General features: G+C 34.7%; 1 protein-coding gene across 2 annotated transcripts in view; it reads left to right on the top strand.

Annotated features, from left to right (window-relative positions):
• l(3)neo43 (cytochrome c oxidase assembly protein COX16 homolog l(3)neo43) overlaps positions 1 to 3,143 on the top strand; it is a 28,296-nt gene extending 25,153 nt beyond the window's left edge. For both annotated transcript variants that reach the window (XM_081733571.1, XM_081733570.1), the window contains one exon: positions 2,965 to 3,143. Coding sequence is in view for 1 of the 2 variants with exons in the window: in XM_081733570.1 (XP_081589696.1) it covers positions 2,965 to 3,096 (132 nt within the window). In the remaining variant the exon portion in view is untranslated. The remainder of the gene's footprint in view (positions 1 to 2,964) is intronic.
• The last annotated feature ends 19,422 nt before the right edge of the window (positions 3,144 to 22,565 follow it).

The following is a 22,565-nucleotide window of genomic DNA, read 5'->3' on the forward strand; positions in this document are numbered from 1 at the left end:
AATGCTTCTCACCTTATTCTTTACTCCTATTGATATATTCTCTGAAACAATTTATAGATGACAAGCTAAACCAATCCGTGACAACTTTTTTTTTTCTTTTCTAACTACATATTTTTCACTGAGTGCTCACGACACACTTACGTCAAACTGTAATTTAATACTACTGCTGCTGTTGTAGTTGACTGGTACAGTCAGTCTCAAAATTGGTATTTTAACATGGTTAAAAAAAAGTTTATATGAAGTCTACACTTATTGTAAATGACATAAAATTTAGTTTTAAATTCAAAAATTTTGCAACAGCGGTTGGGAAAGCCTGAACCAAATAAGAGTAGCTGGATAAAAAAGGTTTTCGTCATACACACACGTTTCCCCTAGAAAGATATGCTCTGATAATGCACTTGTAACACACTATTGTATATATATTACTGTCATATTGACGAAAGAACCTTTTGTTTTTTTTTTTTTTTTTTTTCGCGCGCCTTTCTTTTGTTCAAAATAACCTACTTTTACGTTCTGCGAATGAAAAAAATGCCTTCACCTGAATTATTTTAACAACTGCCAACAGTTAAGTCAAATTTTAGTCTTTTGTTTAATATTCGTATTCAGCTAAAGGCTACATGGGACATGAAGGTACAGTTTAATATGACATCTAAACCACACATGAAGGTACAGAATATCAATTTGGACCTACGCATAGAAAGCTCACGTGCTATCCATTTATGTAATTAAGAATCCGAGATGGTAATAAATTGCTACAAAGTGCATAGTTACAAGTGAACTCGGAATTCCCCTCTCCAAAGAAGTATGGAATCTATTTGACAAAAGTTATATTTTAAAAAATGTGGCCAACCACCTCTTAAAAATATAACTGTTTTCTTATTCGTAAATGGAAACAAGTCAAACGAGTATGATTCTTTGTTTGCTTCTAAGATTTCATCTCGAAAGCAAAATACTAAATTGTCCATGAACGATAGTGAAAATATGTACTTTAAAAGAAAGTGATGACCAGGCTTTTTGATGAACATAGTATTAATGACACTGCTATGAACTCTCAGTAATTATTGGATGTATCTTGCTGTGTAGGCAAGTTGTCGCTACTGTATTGGATAAAATACTTCCGATCAAACTTACTTTTCACGGTTCTACAAACAGGAAAGTCAGCCAAAAAGAGAAAGGGAACAGGAAATATACCAAAGGTTGAATGTGCAGACTGTTTGGTCTTATGTTTAACGTTTCTTTTGAACAGGAACCTAGACATTAACATAGGATGAGCTCATACCGGGAATCAAACCTGGGTGGAGCAGCAAATGATTCTTGTGAGAAGTGGAACTGGCTTTCTGCTGAGGTTTCAGTCAAGATCAGTGATCTAATACGTACTTGATCCTGCAAGGAAAGATTCCTTTACGAGATCTTATGACTCAATGTAAGAAAACAAACCTATTCAAGTACAAATACCCACTTAGTGTTGGTGTGATGAAATCGGAAAATCATTACTTAGTCGGGCTCTAATCTGCCTGAGCTTTTTTTAAGTCTTCCCTACGTCGCATCAGACAAATCGTGGTATTCCGAAGTCCATTCCATTTCAAACTTCATGTTTCATTGTTAATTATTTTTAATGCAAAATTGCTTCACAAGTTATAACAAGGACTACGTAAATTAATAAATAAACAAAAAAACAATAATTAAATTGTTTCATATAGTACTTCCTTCCTTTTTGGGAATACTACTAAACAGATTAACAATACAATAGAAGACTTACTAGAAACAAAATTCACCAATCGCAGGTGACTTAATCAGAGCATAGGATTGTTAATTTTTTGAACTTTACAATGATTCGTGTAGTTTCATAGTCGTATTGAACTTTCTTTTCTTTTTACCACGTATTTTTAAGGCAATAAAGAAACACTGTATTCAGTTATAACATTTATTTTATGATAATTAAAAAATAATGTTGAGTATAACATTTTGTACGTTGAGTATAACATTTTGTACTAAAAAATATTGAGTATAACATTTTGTACTAGATACAATAAACGTTTAGCATCTTTACCTGATATGATCCATTAATGTATCAGAAGACAGATCTAACAAGAATGAACTATGCTTTGCGAAAATAATGCATACCTTTTGAAATATATATAATCACACAGAAACGTTGAATTTTTTAGTTGTTTGGAGGACTTTTCTTCTATGGGTATTATCACTGAAAATGCCTAAATTAAAATTGTATTCCAAATAGCGAAATTGATGCAGCAATCAATAAAAGTAAATACTTTATTGCATATGCAGTTTATATGTAAAGTATGCTATTTAATTTTGTCGGTAGCAATAAGTTTACCTTATTTGCAATGTAATTACTAACAGTAGCTTGTAACACCTTTTTAGAATAGGATAGTAGCCTGGAATAGTTGTGTACAAAATATGTTAATACAATATATCAAGAACAGCGGTGCATTATATTTGCAACCAACAAAACCTATCACTTTCTTTTAACTCAAGTTTACAAATTGAATTAAGCATACAAACAGTACCTTAAACAAATTAAGAGTATCTTGCAAATTTAAAATTCGTTAATATCTATATTTTAAAATCGTTCTAAAGATCAGTACTGTTCTGTTGCATAATTTTTTCAAATATTGATTGAATAACCAAGAAACAATAATAATCATTTGTTAAAATACACTCGTACATTTCACAGAATAAAATCACCCCTTTGTAACATTTATAACCTTTCTCTTCATTACATACAACAAAAGACTGTCCAGCAAGATTGTCCTGATTAATAATGAAATGCACATTGAACACGTTTTATTTAACACCAGATTATCACATTACTTTTATCGTATTTTTTCCCTTTTATTTTGATATATTGTTTGGAAAAAATGACATATTTATTAACAGAAAACAGTAAATATTCCTTGAAAAGAAATCTTATAAAATCAGCTTGTTTCTTTATTTTTGCAGATTGTTCGAAGAATGGACGCAGTGAATGTTGACCATTATCAGAAGAGCATAGAAATAGTGCAGAAGTATGCACCACTATTTATAAAACTCACACAAATAAAAAACAGTGATCAGGAAGAAGACTACGAGTAAAATACTTTGTTTAAAGTTTAGCAACAATAAATACGTATAAAAGTGCAGTCTTTCAGTTTCATTCAATGGTAGAACTTAAATAATATTTTCAAATTAAACTTATAACTATTTAACATATATAGTAAAAAATATATACTGAAGGATATATAAACACCTATTATTATTTATAAGAACAACCCTTAATCAAGCATACTTTCTGTCCATATCCTGCCTTGTCTTCAGAACTTACGATTCTGAAAGATTTAATTCCTCATATGTTCTTTGACTTATCTCTAAGGAGGGGTCCATTATAAGTGTGTGAACACATTTTCGCTTACGTTCCACGCGTGGCACTGTATAAACTTGTACAATATCATTGCCTTCATTGTCCAAAGAAAATCTTACTCTCTTAGAAGGTGTATTTGGTGATGATGCATCGCTTTTAGGACTAGGTGTGCATTTTAGTATTGATTTCGTAGCTACAGCACTCAGATTCAAATTAAACACCTTAGTTTCGTCTTGACATTCCTTGATCATAGCGTCTTCTCCAGTTTGCGTTCCAGTGTGTTCAGTTAGCTTAGTGTTACCATGTTCTTCGATGCCCTGTAATGCATCACTTTCAGAAATGGATGATTCAAGTTCTTGGACATTATATTTCGGTCTTTTTCTATGATAGTCTTGATTATTTTCTGTAATATATTGTTCATTATCTTCGTTTGTATCACTGGAACGCTTTCGAATAAGAGTTTTACGCCCTTTTCTCTTACAATGTTTAACCTCCTTTCTTGTGTATTTCCGATTCTTCACTGTATGATCACTGGAATGTGAGCAGGTTGAAGTTTCAGATTGCAATATCATCGTACCAGTATTCTTCTCACAAAAAGCTTCAGTATCTTCTATCTGAATGTCTGCATCTGATAATGCCCTAAAAAACGACAATGACTGCCGTATGCCAAAATCATTATTGTATTCTTTCAAGTCTGTAACCTGTTCTGTTATATTATCAGGTTTATCATGGTTGTTTTTGTCTGAGTTCCCCGCATTACAGGCTGCTGTTGGTTGCTGACTATGATCAATTTTTGATATTTCTTTCTTTTTGATGTTCATTTGTTTGTCACTTGGTGTGTAAGTATTTGCTTCCGGAGTTTCTTTAACATGGAATGTAAGATTTTCGTTATGTAATGGGCCTTCACAATGAGTAATAGTGTTATTAGGTTTCGATGTTGCTGAAGATAGATTATCAAACGAAGTTTTAGGTGTAACATCGTTTCCCAGTTTACGTGTCTGTGCTGTTTCACTTCCATGCACTTCTACAAGTTTACTACAATTTGAAGTTTGTAAACATGTAGATAATGATTGGTGATTAGAATAATTCTTGCAATCTACATGAAAGCTTGACGCTTGGAAGTCAGCACTTTTACTAATATTCATATTTGAAAATTGCTCAATGATCGATGATTTTGTTTCTTCTAAAGTATCTTCTGTATGATTAGTTTGTGTTTGGTTGGACAAAATACCATTCTTACAATTTTTTGTACTATTTTCAGTTTCGCTGTAAGTCTTATCCTGAAATTTACGGTTCTCTTTAACCGTGGACTGATCAGACAGTGGACAGTTACTAACATTTGGACGTAGTTTTTCGGATCCCTGATCGATTTGTGTGTTCCTAATTGCAGTAGTCTTTATAGCCAAAGATTCTTTGGACGATTCTACTGTGGGACATAAAGAAACTTCATTTTCCCGCATTTCTTCCTGACTGGTAGTTTGGTTACTTGTATTAGTGATATTATTCTCTGCAAATTCGTCTTGAGTTGGTACTGAATCCTTTCCCGTTTCGTTCATATTTTCATCTTTGCTTGGCAAAATTCCTGTTCCGCTAGCGTTAACAAGCATACGTCGTTTCTCGGATCCCCGATAGACTTTAGTTTTCCTAGTTGCAGCAGTCTTCACAGTCAAAGATTCTTCGCAGCATTCTATTGGACGTAAAGCAGCTTCATTTTTCCGCATTTCTTCCTGATTAGTAATTTGGTTACTAGTATTAGTGATATTATTCTCTGCAATTTCGTCTTGATTTGGTACTAAATCCATTCTCGTTTCGTTCATATTTTCATCTTTGATTGGCGAAATTCCTGCTTCATTGGCGTTAACAAGAGGACGTCGTTTTTCAGATCTCCGATACACTTTAGTGTTTTTAGTTGCACCAGTCTTCACAATCAAAGATTCTTTACAGGATTCTTCTGTGGGATGTAAAAAAGCTTCATTTTTCTGCATTTCTTCCTGATTAGTAATTTGGTTACTTGTGTTAGTAATTTTATTATTCTCTACAATTTTGTCTTGAGTTAGTATTAAATCCTTTTGAGTTTCCTCCATATTTTCATCTTGAATTGGCAAAATTTCTGTCTTACTAGCGTTATCATTTGTTTCTAATGTGGAGCAAGGTGACTGCAACAAAATATTTCTCTCACTCGGTTCATCGCAACTCTCGACTTTATGATCCTTGGAAGGTTGTTTTGGGAATGTAATATCCCGAGCTGGCCTTATATACGAAGATGCTGCTTCGTAAGAAATACCACTCAATATATTGTAGATTAACGAGCTACGACATTTTTCTCCTCCTGGTAATTCAAACCTTGTTGGCTTTGGAATTTCAGTTTCTGGTACTATCTTGGGCTCTTGTGGTAATCTAAGGACAGAAAATTAAATGGTAGTTAAAAGTATTTACTATAGTTTTTCTTATCATTTAATTCTGAGCTACAAGTAGGTAAAGTAATGATTTTTACTAATTTTCTTACCTCATTATCGTCGATTCTTGTTACATGTGTTCTTATATTCTAAGAATATGAAGGAAATGTTTTGACTTTGTAATGAAACAAGAGAATGACCGAAATATTTCTTAAGAGGCTGAATTGGTTGTCAGAAAATAAACGAAGGCTGAAATATATGAATAAATTAACTTTATATAATAGGGAACTATAGGATAGAAAGAAATGCAGGTCTTATTAAACGCTTGCAAAGACATAGGTTTAGAAGTAAAGGAAGTTTGTCGGGATAGTAATACTGCAAATGGATGCATTAACACATCAAATAATACTTTCGACAAAGTGGATGGTTTTAAATATCTAGGATCAATATTAACAGACCAAAACCATACTCACGAAGAAATTAAATATCGACTAAAAGCAGGGAATTCGTGTTATTAGTCAGTTCAAGTATTTTGTCGTCGCGAATTTTGTTGAGGAATTTGAAGCTTAAAATATATAAAACGATTATCATGCCTTTTCTGTATGGTTGCGAAATATGGTCGCTGACTCTGAGGGAAGAACACGGGCGTCTCTAGCGGAGGGACGAGGGGGACACGTCCCCCCAATATTTTGAAGTACAAAATATTCAATATTTTATTCTAATTTAATTATTTACTAACGATAGAATAACATAAATAACAAAAAATATTATTTTTTTATTTGGAATATAATATGCAGGCTCTGAAACGATTATAACAGAGTTCTTGATATACCTCAGGGAGTCCTGAAGGTAAACAGAAGGGTAAAAATGGAATCGAAGATAATAAAATGGTTGGACTACGAAGTACCATTTAAATCAATTTCTTTGATGACCCCCCAAATTTTACATGCCAGAGACGCCAGTGGGGAAGAACGTAGACTGAAAGTAGTTGAGAACAAGATTCTGAGACGAATAATCGGACCCAGGAGGAGCGGGAATGGCGGAAACTTCAAACGAGGAACTACATGATTTATACAATTTACCAAACATTGTTAGAGTCAACAAATTTTAGGAGGCTCAGGTGTGCAGGTCATGTAGTCAGAATAGAAGAAAGTAGGAACGTTTTCAAAGTTTTAACTGGAAGTTCAACCGGAAAACGACTATCAAAAAGACCTAGGCGCAGGTGGAAGGATGATATTAAGATGGATTTCGCAGAAATAGGAGTACAAAGTAGAAAATGGATCCAATTGGTTAAGGACAAAAGTCAATGGAGAGATTTTGAGAACGCGGCATTGAATCTCCAGGTTTCATAGGCCACAGAGTAGCAGAAAAGATTTACTTTGCACAGAAGGTCGTATCATCCTTATGATAGTGAATTGCACCCGCCTACCCTATCCCCTTTTTCACTATTGATCACGCTCAATGTGATGGCTTTGGCGATCAACTATTGCACGATATCGGAGCTCTCATTAAAGGAGTCGTGCACAGCCTGATATAATTTAGCCTACTTATCCTTGCATATTTCCCGAGTCCCTCAAGTGTTGTGGCTTGATGTTGTGTGGTGTTCCGTTTTCATATGCCTAAGACACTGAAGTCCATACAAATATCCGTATGAGCGCTACCTAGCGGGTGATAAATAGCACTGTTATCACCTAGATGAGACATGGGTCTATTTGACCAAGTCAAAGCAGGTGCGTCCTGTCGATGGAAAGGTTTATGCACAGTGAATTCAAACGTGCAAGAAAATTTCCTCAACAGATTTATGGTAATGGGGGTTTCGGTACCAACAGGAAGCTTCGTATACGCAGAATAACATTTAATGTGAAGACAAATGCTGCTTATTATATACAGCACGTCTTAGATTTCATACATACATATATATATATATATATATATATATATATATATATATATATATATATATATATATATATATATATATTCAACTATACTTTTGTATGCCAATGAGACCGCCAAAGTCCACATTCACCAAGAAAAGGCCAGCAGCCACACCGCTAAAACAACGGTGAGTTACATGCCTCGTATGGAAGAGGAAATATGTATCAAGGCCATCCCATTAAGACCTATCCTTATTAAATCGTCAAATGCATCACACTTGGCCTTTGTGTCTTTGGCCTATTAAAACAGAACACCCCAAAACGTGAGCCAATCTAGCATCGTGAGGCTCTGGTTTGAAAAGCCAAAGCTAATGGCGCCAGAGTTACTGTACTGGCCATGCATCCCTTAGTTCAACGTGTATCATCTGATCTCCCATTTGGTGGGCTGAAGCGCCAGGAAATAGTTTAGTCTGAAAGTGTACCACCACGAAATAGGTATTAATATACATATCTAAGAACCTATTTTGTAGTCTCTTCCACATCTTTACAAGACGCAATTTTTACATCACAATTAATAAATTCCTTAAGTCCAAGCCCCTTCTTTATGTTGAGAAATGACAACCTTGTCAAGCATCTTGTTAAGATTACACCAAAGGTCCGTGCTAACGAGAATCGAATCCAAAATGAACTTTCGTTTTAAAAGGAGAAAAAGCTACCCTCTACACTTACCAGTATGTTCAGTAGGTGTGGTTCTCCACTTCTGGACCTACAGAAAAGCCAATTTATACAAGATGCCAACTTACAGAGTAATAATAACATATCCCCAAAATATTTTAGTACCCAATAAGTTTCACTGTAATAATTCTTTTTTAATCTAAGAATACTTTAGTTTCTCCTTCACGCTAATTCCTACAATGTTATGCAAAATGAAAAACATTTAAGAGTTATTGGTTAAGATTAGGCGAAATATTTAATATTCTTAATAGACAAGCCAAACGCTTGGGAGAATATCTACTACTAATAATAGAAACAAATCAATACAGCTTATAGTGACTTAATTATATTCTTTTCCTTAGCGCACACACAAATAAAACACCTTATAACAGCTGGAAACATTTTGGAAAACAGAACAATAAAACCAAGCAATGTGCTAGTGGTCAAGAGTTTAAAGTAATGCTTCCCAACCGTTGTGTCGCGCAGTCTCATAGTGTGTGGTGCGAAATTTTAGAATTTAAAAATAATGCAACATTTAATAATAGTTATAATCAATTTTGAGACAGACTGTACCAGTCAACACTTTCAGCGGCAGGAAACAATGTTGAGTACTACATAGAGTAACTACTTTATAGAAACTTTATATACTCTTACAGTACTATAATTTACATCATTATTAGTAAAATAATCAAGTAAATGTGCCGCGATATCGTGTGGGTTCAGTAAAGTTTGCCGTCGGTCAAAAAAGGTTGGAAACCATTGGTTTAAGGGGCATTAATATTTAATTATGAACAATATATTATAGAAAAGTACATACTTTGAGAATCAACCGGGAAAAGGCGAAAAAAATCCTACCTCTGAATCTTTGGTATAGTTCGGAAATTGTTTTAATTCAAGTGAAATACCTTTCAACCTTATAAATTTTATATGTAATTAATAGGAATTTTAGTTATAATGAATGGGGTAACTAGATTGAAAATAATGGTGAGTTTGTTACAGAAATATTCACTTGTACATTCTCAATTAATAATAATAATTCAGAACGAAATAAACATTTGAATATTGAGTAGTAGTAATAGATTTACTAGCATACCAATTTGAAAACACGACGGCTCACTGGTAGAGCGCTTATCTCTAATGCATGTGATTCCTGCTTCGATTCCCAGCCAAGTAAATTTGTGGTTGACAACATCGTGTCCTTTGGTTTTCTCGGGGTACTCCCGTTTCCTCCCACATTCTCATTCCATCATTCACTCCGTGAGCCTAAAGAGCATAATTGTGGGACGTTAAATTGAGTGTATTATTATTATTTCAGTTATTTTCTATGTATTCGTGAGACACATTAAGATCCGAATAAGGGATCATTTCTTGTTTAATATACCGATCCGTTTGAGAAGTTACTGGTAAAAAAAAAGAATGTATATTGAACTCACTTCTTCGTGAGAATTACGATCAGACGGTATATTAAATAAATGTAACAACACTTCTTGAGATCATGTGGATTTGAATATAGTTGGCGTATTCTGTGCCTTATTTGACATTGTTTTCACTTGTTCATTAGGTCTATAGGAATGATAAAGAATTACTCAGAGTATGGAATTTGGTTTTTATTTCAGTACTACAGTCAACTTGAAAAAAGCGTATTCTTTTCGATGTCGTCACACAAATTGAAAGGTTCGAGTACAGTGTTTCACCTTAAAACAAATAATGTTTTATATATATATAACTGATATAGGTTCAATAAGAAATTGAAGCATTCTTTTACGTTAAAACGGTCCCACGGTTATGCCCTTTAGGTTAAAGAAGACGGATCAATGAAAGTAAACGGAGGAAAGGTACTGTTGGTTGTAGCTACCAACATAAATACTGTGTTTGGCAGACTTTAGCAACGTGAAACGCGTCCAGGCGACTTAATTCATAAGCTGGGATATTTGCTGTACTCGCCCTTAAGAATAATATATGTTCACGTAAGAAATCAGAAATAATTTTCTATTTCGAACATCAATTGTTGACATAGGTTTCACGTGATTTGGTGTCTTTTCATTGAACTGTATGGGAGGAAGTGACTTTAAGGTCATTCTTTCTTCATGATGTCTGGTATTCCGAATTTGACCATTCTACGTCCTCCCCATTACTGATCTCTCTACCATAAAATTTTAGTCAGGATTGACGCCTTATTTCACATGAGTTTGGGAAGAAGGGAGCTACGCTCATCTACTTTTATTACTTTCTACATCTTTCAAAATTACGACTGGCTTTTCACGAGGATTTGATTGTTGTCCCATACCAAGATAATATACAAAGCAATCTATCGGTGTACTTTATGCTCTAAATATATTTCCACTGTCTTATAGATTGATCTTGGCGTTTTATTTATCCATTTCACAGTCAAAAGCATGAACAATTGTGAAGTGATACATTGCAGTTTTAAGTGTTTTTTCCCCATTGTTGTTGAAAATCTTGCATCTTAGTATATATTTGTGATTTTCTTACTGAGTAATTCATGTTTTCTTACGCCTAAAATACTTAAGTGCAGTAGAATATTTTTTTTTTGAAAAATCATTTTTTATCATAAAAATCTTAGAATTAATTTTTTTTTATAATATCTGTGGCGGTACTAAAACAAAATATAAAGTACCGTATAAATGTTTTAAATTAGTCTCACAATGATCATGCATCTTATCTCAATACATGACGTACAAAGTTAAATGTCCTACCTCTTGAAGCTCATGTTGTGAAAATATTTTTTTTTTCTTGTACACTCATGTCCAAAATTATTGTCGCATGTCTATAAATGTGTTGTATGAATATAATTTGATAGCGCATTCGCCCGGTATTTCTTATAACGTTAGGATGTTTATAATCGGCAAAGACATGTATGTGGCAAATTTCATGTCAAAACAACAGTAAATAAGAATAAAACGAAAATAAAACTTTCTTGTCCATTTATCAACATTTTGTTTTACTCACTCTAATTTTCGTATTTATAATTCTTTTCGTATGAAATTTACCACAAATATACATTTCCCGATCATACACATAGTATCAATATTAAAAGTACCCTGCAAAATCATTATCAAATTATATTCTTACAAGAAGACAGTTATAGATACGCGACAATCATTTTGGACATGAGTGTACATCAGCACAATTAGCGACTAGTGCTTCATAATGGGAGCTTAAAATAGAAAACCTAAAACCCTATTTCAACTTTATTTTTGTTCACCTAACACATGAACAAAACAGAAACGTTACTGTAACACAGACACACAATTAACCAAATATAATTTCTGAGTTATCAGATTTGTTTGTAGAAATATTAATATACTCCAGATCTTGTAACGTAAAATTACCCACCATATAGTGAAAGAAATATATACTATATATAATTTGACAGCTATGATTGTGAAGAAACTTAAAACAGAAAACAAAGTTGACTAATAGCAAGAGAAATATAATATCCGCTTTTCCTCTCATTTTTCTACAGCTGCACTGATTGATTAGTTGATAACATCCTTTATAAGCGGCGAGATAGAAGACGAGATCTACAGTTTCAAGTGGGATCCGAACCGCTGTAGTGCGTTCGAAGCTCTCCCATTGCATCAAAACCGGGAACCATATTACCAACTTGACAAGACAGAGGGAGGAAGGGGGGCTTCTTCAGAACAGGAAGAAAAACTCATTTTCACTGCATCATTGTCTGTGTACGAAGAGTGCTGAAGTTGTCTGCACATGTGACATCCATATTCATTAGGTAAACAGCTTAAAGTATTATAGTTAAAGAGTGTTTTGAAGGTCAGTTCCCCGATGGCGTAAAGGCACGACACAAATATAAGCGTAAAGGAAAATTATATTGAAATATAAGAACAATTTCTAAGAGATACGCCCATATTTGTTCTTCATTTCCAGATGCCCTTGTACTAGAAGAAACGCAGAAAATCTTTCGAAAAGTTGTTTTTATTGTTATAGAAACACAAATGCTATATATTACAGATGACAATTTGACATATTTAATGTTAAGATTATGTGTATGAACAAACATAACTTCAGTTGAGACACTTTCATTTTTAAAAGTTTCTAAAATTTTCCGCAAAACATACTAACATTTGAACAACACAGTTTATTTTTTTCTTTCTTGCTGCCGTCTACCAGCAGTATAATAAACCACAATATTACATTTTAACTCAAATGGATAAAAAATATGTCTTATTTTGACTTACACATGCAATTATTTAGAACTAAGAAAATCAATTTTTTTTCTTTATTTATGTGCTTCAGTATATTATAAAAATTAAACTTCTATATTTGCTCATTAACAACAAACCGAATCAGAACCTTCCTGGTTGGAATTTTCGACAAAGTAAACAACAAAACATGAACTAATTATGACAATAATTACTAATAAAACATATGGAACATTTGTTACATTGTATTCTGATTTACTAATCTGCGACATATTTCTGTATTCACCAAATTTGGTATGCATTGAACATTTAAGTTTAGGAATAATTCTTTTTAAAAAACTACGAAAGAATGATATTCGTTTAAATATTCGAAATATCTGTTGGATCAGAGGATAGGAAATGAAAATATCATTATAACAAGTTATTGCTAATAAGATTTTGCCTGATTCTCCCTTAAATTTCAATGTACTTCTCTGGAAAGTATTTTAGGAATCTTAAAAGACATATCATCTATATGTCGAACATAAAATTCAGACTCCCCAGAACCATCAAAGATTACAAATAGGAACTCATCTATCTCCAGTTAATAGTTATCCTAAAATATGTTTCCCAACAACAGTAGGAGTTGTAAAATATATATATATAGGATGAGGAAGGAAGCATATGGAAATGAAGCTAAGTAAAACAACAAAGACTAAACGGAGATAAAGTACATTCATGATTCAAATGCTTATAACTGTCATCTGATTCTGTAGGATAATAAATATTGCACTAATGAAACTAACGTTTTAAATATAATAAATTTAGATATTTTTGAATCATGTTTTATTAAAAACAGTAACTTAAAACCAAATGCAGATTCAATAGAACTGAGTAAGGTCCTAAATTTTTTTGATAAAAACCGAACAATTTACAAACATTAATCCAAAATCTCTTAATTATTCAGAAACACTTTCTTCGTCAATTAAATCACAGTACACTAATATAAAATTCTGTTAATAAAGTGAAATAATTTAGTGTATTTAATTGTTGGTTTATCTTTTCAATCTGTAACTCTATACAATGCCTTACCAACATCGCTCAGTATTTTGTAAGTACGAGGAATGATCGAAAAAAAAAGTTACAAAGTATAAAGCTTTTATGTTATTCACTGTAACTTAACGAAAATTTATTTGTAGATTAATAACATGTCTGTCTTGGTGCAGGTTTGAAGACTTCGGATTCTGCTCATGTATATCCGAGAAGCGGATGTTTAAAATGATGACTCATCTGGAAAATTGGTTAAGAGTACAAGTAAAGTCAGTGGTGCGTTCCTGTGGGCTAAAATCACTACATCTGCTGACATTCATAGGCAAATTGTGAAGGTGTATGGGGTGGGCTAAATTTCAAAGCAACATGTAGGGAAATGGTGTTGTGCCTTTAAAATAAGACGGAGCAATATCATTATTAACAACCCTGGACACAATGGTAGACCCAGTACTTTAACCACGGACTTTTTCGCTGGACGACTAGAGCACCCCTTATACAGCCCTGACCTAGTGATTTCGCCGTTTTCCTGTTCTAAAGAAAAGAAAAGAAAAAAAAAAGGCTGGCACTATTATCTGGCATGTGATTATGTTAAAACTACTACCTCACGGTAGCTACGAGAACTTGACGCGGATTTCTATGCAAATGGTATAGAAAACTATCTACCGCTGTGATAAGCGGTTGAACAAAATCTGTGATTATATCGAGGACTAGTGTTGAGTGCTTCTATCAACAGGTGTACTGATCTTTCAGCTGTTTCACACATAAGCCATAACCCTTTTATTCTATCATTCCTCGTAGTTATTTAATTGATATACAATGTGATACAGTTATCATAAGGATAATATATTAACAGTATGTTCATAACTATTTAGAATATTACAAATTCTATATTTCATGATAATACAGAAAATAAAATATATAAATCTTATAATTTATTAAGTGCTTCCTCTTTAAAAAAGAAAAGAAAAGAAAGCAGAGTAACTTCAGTATTGTAAAAAAACATATACATATGAGTACGTATAAGTACCAACTATAAAGTAACGTGATTTCCTATTCAGGTACTCCAAGCATGAAGGGTGCTTGTCGGCGAGGACATTTTCGTTTCTTGGATACTCGCTTTATATATAGAATATCCGTATCTTCATTCTCATCATATATTTGCTCAACTTTATAACGTCTATTCACAAATATATAGCATGTTTCTGGGTTATTATTAATAACCGAATTACCTGGAACTTTCAGATACTTCTTCTCTTTGATAGTCAGTCGAAGAGAGTTGTTCTTCAACAAATTAGGATAAAATTTGATGAATTCAGCCGCGCGTCTGACATGAAATAATATATTTTTCCTAAGAGCTGGCTTCACTATTATGGTATCTTTCTTAATGAATTTGTATCAAAGCTGACCCTTCTGGTAGACTTATTAACATTTCTGGTAGTAGCCGTACCTGGGTGTTTTAAAATAGGTCTTGGTGGAGAAGTTATATTTAAATATAATGCCATGTAAGACATCAACGCTGATACATATTTTGAGTAATCGTATTTTCCTACTGAAGTATTTTCTCGATGCACTTCGCCAACATCTTTATTGTTATCAGTTGCAGTATCGACCTCTTTAACACCGTTGTTCCTCACCTCTGCAGGCTCTGTGTATGTTACATTATTGTCCACCTCTTGCTTTATATCCGCATACTTCACGGAATCACAAAAATCGGGAACTGCTGATGGCAGCATCTGTGTTTCGTAAATGGTATCATGAGTAGGTGTATCATCAAATGTATCTTCTTGCTTAAGTCATTTCCAAATAATAACTTTTTCATCATAAATCAACTGATTTACATCTTTAGCGTCAGAACTACCTGTATCTAAATGTTCCATAGATTCATTAAAATAACCATTCGCTGTTAGCAATCTCTCTATTTCATACGCAATGTCACGTCTAGGTATATCATCATATATTTCTTCTTGCTTAGGAGGTTTCCAAACAATATCTTCTTTTTCACTAGTCACTTGATTCAAAGTTTTAGAGTCAGAACTATCCGTAACTAGACTTCTGAAATAGGATTTTGGAGAAGAAGTCTTACGAAAAATGGATGTTAAGTTCGACAGCCATACTGATACCCTTTCTGTAGGAGAATGTTCATTCGTCGATGGGTGAGCTCCATGCTCTTCACAGATTACGCTGTTAATAGCTTTAATACTTATTTCTTCAACATTTTCGTGCTTCACCTTTTCAGCCCCCATGTCTTCTACATCACTGTCCATTTGTCCCACATCTGAACATATCATAGCTTCACTAACACTGGATTGAGGAAGCTGAGAATTTGCTAGCGGCATAGAAGACAATTTCGATTGATTTGTTTCATAAGAGGTGCCATAACTACAAGTATCATAATATTTGTCTTCTGCCTGAGATGGATGTGGATCTTTCATTTCTATCTGATCAGTGTCAAAGCATATCATAGATTCATTATTATTAGGTGTAACAAGCTGAGAATTTCTTGTTAACGAAGAAAACACTTCTAACTTTTCTATTTGGTGGCATGATTTGTTAGTAGATACAGCACAAAATGAGTCTTCTTGGTGAGTTGGCTTTGTATTCGATATTATTTCCACTTCTTCATTGAGCCTACAGAAGAGGAAGAAAAAATGGATAGATTCAAAATAGTTTTGGACTAACATAGTTGTCTTCATGTAAGACATTTTTTATGAGAGCTTACAAAGAATGGGACTTTATATATATATATATATATATATATATATATATATATATATATATATATATAGTTTGAATGTTGCTAGCTGGACTAAGTAATAATAGTACCTTCTTTGTTAGGATCAGTTTTTGAATTCATGCAGAAGTAAATCACGACTTTCATTAGCACAGATAAGCACGTTAAGAGAAGTTTTCAAGTTAGAAATTGGTATAAACAGAATTTTTCTTACAAAATTATTACTTGGTGATATAAAAGACTTCTTTCCAGATGTTTAATTCTTGAAATGCATGATAGTACTTTTTTTCTCAAAATTATACCATGTTTTACATACATTTCTTGTGTGTATTTAATGTCAAGGAATGATAGTATAATATGGTAATCAAAAATGAAAATGCTCTAATGTAAGAAACAGGTCAGAAGAAGAGGTTTTACGAAGAACTATAGCGTATTTTCAACCTGATCCAGAATGAAAGTGATCATTTACAAGATGTGAACTCAAAGATAAAAACAAGATAAGAGTGGTGAAAAAATTTGAGAGAAAAAATTCCCTGACATTTCCTGGTTTTCTACAACATCCTTTGAAATTTTTCCTGATATGAAATTAGCCATATAGACTTTCCCATGTTCACGGTAAAACAAGAAAGCATGACAACGCTAAGGCATAAGTAATATATTTTGCACTTAGTCAACTAGAACAATTAATAATATAAATATGAATACAACGTATTTTATTATGAAATTCAGAACACTTACCTAACAGAAATTCCTGCACAAAACAAGAAATTAAACATCTTCCTTTAATCTATAACGTTAGTTACAAGATGAAAGTTTCATTACATGTGAAAGGAATAATATATATCACTGTCAGACTCTTACCAAAAAAGGGAGAATGGATATACACTGTATTTCAAAAAAGGTGACCGCATTGATTATGCCTATTTTCAGTTGAAAATTCTCCAACTTCGAGTATCTTCGGAAACAATAAACCGAAGATGATAGATCTGAGCCACCAAGCTAACCTTTGCAATCAGGAAAAGTTGTGCAGATGTTTTTTTTTTCTTCTTTTAAGTGTAATAAGACATGTTGAAATGATATTAAGTGTAGAAAAAAGTAACACTCATTAAAATTCATAATGATACAGTATTTCGGAACTATGTCTACATGTGAGAACATGCTGGTATTGTCACCTATGTTTGCTTACGTAAAAGAACATTTCTAATGAAAGGAAAGACAAACATAGTTCTCGCATTCATAGTAATGCAAAAGACAAAGGAAAGAAAAAACTAAACAGCATTTCCAACGGATATGAATGTCATTATTTTGAACATTTAGTAAATTTCTTTAGAAAAAAGCTCGGTACGGATGTTCATGTTAGCTCAGTGGTAAAGCGCGGGACTACTAATCGTAAGGTCGTGAATCCGATTCCCGTTTGGAACGAACTTCTTTGAATGTAATGATATATTCTTCAATGCAAGAGTAATTAATAATTAATATATACAGTTTTATATATATTTATACAATAATTTTGAGACATCACATAAATAATTATGTTTAAAACATAATGTCTAAGATGCAATGGATGTTGACAGAACGTCGGTACATCACTGAGAATGTTAAATACAACTAAGTAAAATGTGTAATGACAATACATAATTGTATGTTGTGTTTTTGTCATATGTAAGTTACTTGTCAATATTCTCACGACAGCATGGGATTTACTTTCTTAAAGATAGTATTATAATCGCTAAATATGAGACATTTGTATATGGTATTGATTTATTTCCCTGCTCAGTTGTGTATTATTATATATGCACTTTATTCGTCTAATGCATGACCAGTTACACAGAAAAAATGCAGTATTTATTGTACAATTTGAGTAAAGCGGTATTCTTGAAATTACTGCATTTCTCTCTATACTTTATGCAAAGACTGAAACATATATAATTGTATTTCGTTAAACACTTTCAACATGAAGGTTTTGTGGTATATCTTGTATAAGAACCAGTGGTGGTCGAATAGGTAGCATTATTCATTAATTTTCTAGAATATCGAAATTTCAGAATTTTGCAATCAAAGGAAGTGAAAATCCCATAATCAAAAATATGAAACATGACATAAAAACTTGGCATGGTTGTAAGAGAGAAACCGTATAAATCCATACTTTCATTAATTGAGTAATGGAAGAAAATTCAAACATTTTCATTGTAATTTGTTGTTTAAGTGTGTTTAAACATTTGTTACATCGACACTCCGAGTTTAATATTTTTCAACGGATATGAGTATCATTGTCTTCGAACACCGGAAAATCAATCATGTTTTTTCAGAATGGGTTTGTAAGTGTGTTCACGTTACCTCACTGGTAAACACGAGATTCTCAATCGTTTTGTCTTGAGTTCTTCTTTATTAGTAGAACTGCACAACAATGACTCAGAAGTGGCTGCTATGAAAAACATTTGCAATAAAGTTTAGCCCTTAAAATGGGCTGTTTTGGGAGTTGGGGTGGGACCACTAATATTGTGTCCCAGACTCTTCTGCATTTATTACCTTCCATTCTGATGGGTATGGAATCTATTAATGGTCGATAAATCTAATTTCCTGCCCCTACCTCCAGCCATGCCTCGGAAACAAGGCTCCTCAGGTCTTCCCGAGTTCTTAGTGGCTCTGCCTCAAGCCAAATGTCCCTTAGAGTACGCTTCACCCCTGCCCACATATTTCCTATGGGATTGAGATCTGATCCACGAGGCGGCCAGTCATTTCAATCAATCTCAAGCTGCCCTGCGAACTTTTCCTGAACCACACGTGAAGTATATATATATTGGAGACTGGTTTTGCTAGAACTGAATGACACCATGAATCTAAACTATTAGTACTGATGGTACGTGATGTGTAAGTACTGAGCACTGTCCAATTGGCCTTCGATTCTGTGAAGCTATCCTGTACGGTGACTGGAAGTCCAACTCCAACATAATAGACACATGATCACTGTGATTGCAACAGCCACATATCCACGTTCGCCCCTCATTCGATGTCGTTTATGTGGATTCATTTCTCCATGATCAGCAATGCTCTGTGCTGTGAGCACCAAAGAAGTAACAGCTCGTAATTTGCATGCGACTGGTTACTTGCGGGACACGCCCCTTGTGGGGAAAGATCTGGTCAACGTTCGCGCAAGAAATATAGTAATAGTTTTCATAAATTAATTTTCATAGATAAGGAAACGAAAAGCTATTTTAACGAAGTGAATTGTTATACTGCCTTTACACGTATTAAAATATTGAAATGTTTTTATAGATAGAATCAAATAACGGTCTGGGCGTGTCTTTTCCCCTTCACCAATTTTATTATAAAATTTCTAAATACAATGTCTTTAATTTACAAAGAATAATTAATAGTGTATTTTTCTCCTAATTGACCAGATGAAGGCGATTGGTGTTTTGCAGGGTGCTCCTTCCGCTCATTGCAGCATCCAGAACACTGGCAAGGTTATAGGTGAGATATGTGGATAACCCTCTCAGCTCACAGCAGCCTCGCGAGGTTTTCGTTGTAGTTAGGATCCCTAGTCCAGTGCGACATAGGGCTTAGGAAAGGTGTACCCTTAATCCAGTGCGACCTCGGAGCAGGTAATGGTTAGTCGATCAGTGGTCAGACTGATACCAAGTTTTTCCATGGTCCCTTTTTTATTTGTCCTCTTCGGGTGGCTTGTCCTCCTTCGGATCCTTTCGTGTGGTCCATCTCCTTTCGGTTTCCTTCGTGTCTTCCCCTTTAGTGTATCGTCTGCTTTTGTAAATAATAGCACATGTCGTTATACATGTGCTTGTGTTGTGATGTGGGGATCCTTACAATATACATTCTGGATTTAAACCTAGAAAATGCATCCACGAGCTTGTTCTGTTACGAACAGACGGAAATAAATATCATTCCTTATGCAAGCAGCAGTAAGTTTCTTTCATTAGTACTACCCTAAACCAATATAATATTCGTTATCTAAAATCACTAATGTATAATAAAATGATCCAGTTAGCGTGACTCAATCTGGTGTATTTTTTAAAAAGACAAATCTTGGACATATTTCTTTGGTTGTAAAAATAGCTCATCATTAAAGCTCTGCTTTCTAAAATGCTATCACAGACACAAGTTCGAGTCTTGATCTGGGTATTTTTTCCTATTAGTCAATAAGATGATAGTAACTGTTCTCCATCTAATGAGAAAAATATAGAATTTGCAAGCAACCAACAGAGCTGTCTTACATACAGTAATGGAAAAAATAATAGCACCTTAAAGTAATTTTTTGTTTACAGAGTTTAGTAAGAAGTTACTACATAAGTAAGCATAAACACATAACAGAATATACATCAATTTAAAGAAAATTTTATGCAGAATGCAAAGTAAGTTATGTAAGTTATTTATATCTGCAACAATGGCAATACTTCACAAATTGTGACAGTCATTGTTAACGGAAGTTCAATTTAGATTTGTGCAAAAATAATTTTGACTTGAGCTAATATTTAATTGGATATCCATGCAGTTTACTTTAATTAACTGATTTTTTGTTGTAGGAGTCTCCTTGCACGAACTATAACCTTCAAATCGCATCATAAATTTTCAATACGGTTTAAGTCAAGCGAATTACCGGGTTAAGGAACTGATGTAATATGCCGAAATCACCGAATATGATCTTTTATAACTCTGGCACGGTAGTAAGGAGCAGAATCGTATTGAAAAATATTTTTTTATATAACTATAGTATCTGTAGCCTTATATCTTTGGTATCTATACACGTATTCCATATTTAAAGATCAAGAATTCGATAAAATTAGTCAAGCTATTCACTGAGTCTATGTACACTGAATGAGCAAAACTCATGGGATACCCACCTAATATCTGGTCGGGCCCCCTCTGGCCCCGCGGAGTGCAGCGATACGGCGTGGCAGTTAGTCAGCAAGGCCCTGGAACACGTCCGGAGGCAGTTGGCATCACACATCCTGCAGAGCGGCAGCCAATTGGGTCCTGTTCGTGGGTTGACCTCGAGGGCATCCCAGATATGTTCAATGGGGTTCATATCCGGACTGCGAGGTGGCCAATTCAGTCGTTGGATCTCACCTGCATGCTCGTCGAACCAGGCACGGACGATATTGGCGCGATGTGGGGCTGCGTTGTCATCTTGATACACAGCAATGTCGTCAGGGTGTTGAAACATGACAAAAGGGTGGAGATGGTCTCCAAGCAGCTGACGATACCGCTGACCAGTCAATGTGGCATCCAGAACGACCAGGGGGCCCATTCCATGCCACGAAAATGCACCCCACACCATGACAGATAGGCCACCGGCCTGGACTGTGCCCACTTGGCACCCTGGATCCATCGCTTCGTGCGGTGTGCGCCACACACGGTGCCTCCCATCTGCATGGAACAGTTGAAAACGTGATTCGTCAGACCAGATCACGTTACGCCACTGATGCAGTGTCCATCCGTGGTGATTGTTGGCAAATGCACGCCGAATTGTCCGATGACGCCGGGTTAGCAGTGGCACATGTGTGGGGCGACGGCTCCCATACCCGAGAAAACGCATGTTCCGACGGATTGTCCACTGGGAAACGTCTCTATCTCGGCCAGTGTTGAATTCAGCCGTGATTCGTTGCACATTTGCTCCCCTATCTCGAATTACCACTCGTCTCAGGTTTCGTCTGTCTCTGTCATTTAGGGCCTGTGGACGCCCGGTATGGTGTCTGTTGTGGACTGTGACACCCTCATTCACCCATTCTCGGTAAACTCTCGACACTGTTGACCTTGGGAAGCCGAATTCCTGAATCACTTCCGAAATGGAATGCCCCATGCGTCGGGCACCCACAACCATGCCCCGTTCGAATGCCGTCAACTCGCGACGACGTTGCATTTTACTAGCGCACTCACACAGCCACTTCCAGCACTGTCTATCACACAACTGAGACCGTCGCTGAGGCTACCAGGTGGCGTTGGGCACACGTGCTGTCCATCCACAAATCAGAGCCCTGCTATCCCATGAGTTTTGCTCATTCAGTGTATATCCTGATGTGTAACTTTACAAGCAGTTTTCGCAAACTCATAAGCACTTTCGAAACCTCTTTGTGAATTAAAATACATAGTCACTAAAACAAAGAAGCAAAAACAAGAGTAACCATATTCTAAAATCCTCTCATTTGCGTGATTACCTGCCTTCATGTAATATGCACGACGAGAAACGTCGATAAAGTCGAAATTAGTGAGAATGAAAATGGAAAAAGGTTGGAATTATGTGAGTATCGAAAATGA

The sequence above is a fragment of the Thermobia domestica genome, chromosome 12, assembly GCF_964235325.1.
Source record: "Thermobia domestica chromosome 12, izTheDome1.hap1.1, whole genome shotgun sequence".
Lineage (NCBI taxonomy): Eukaryota > Metazoa > Arthropoda > Insecta > Zygentoma > Lepismatidae > Thermobia > Thermobia domestica.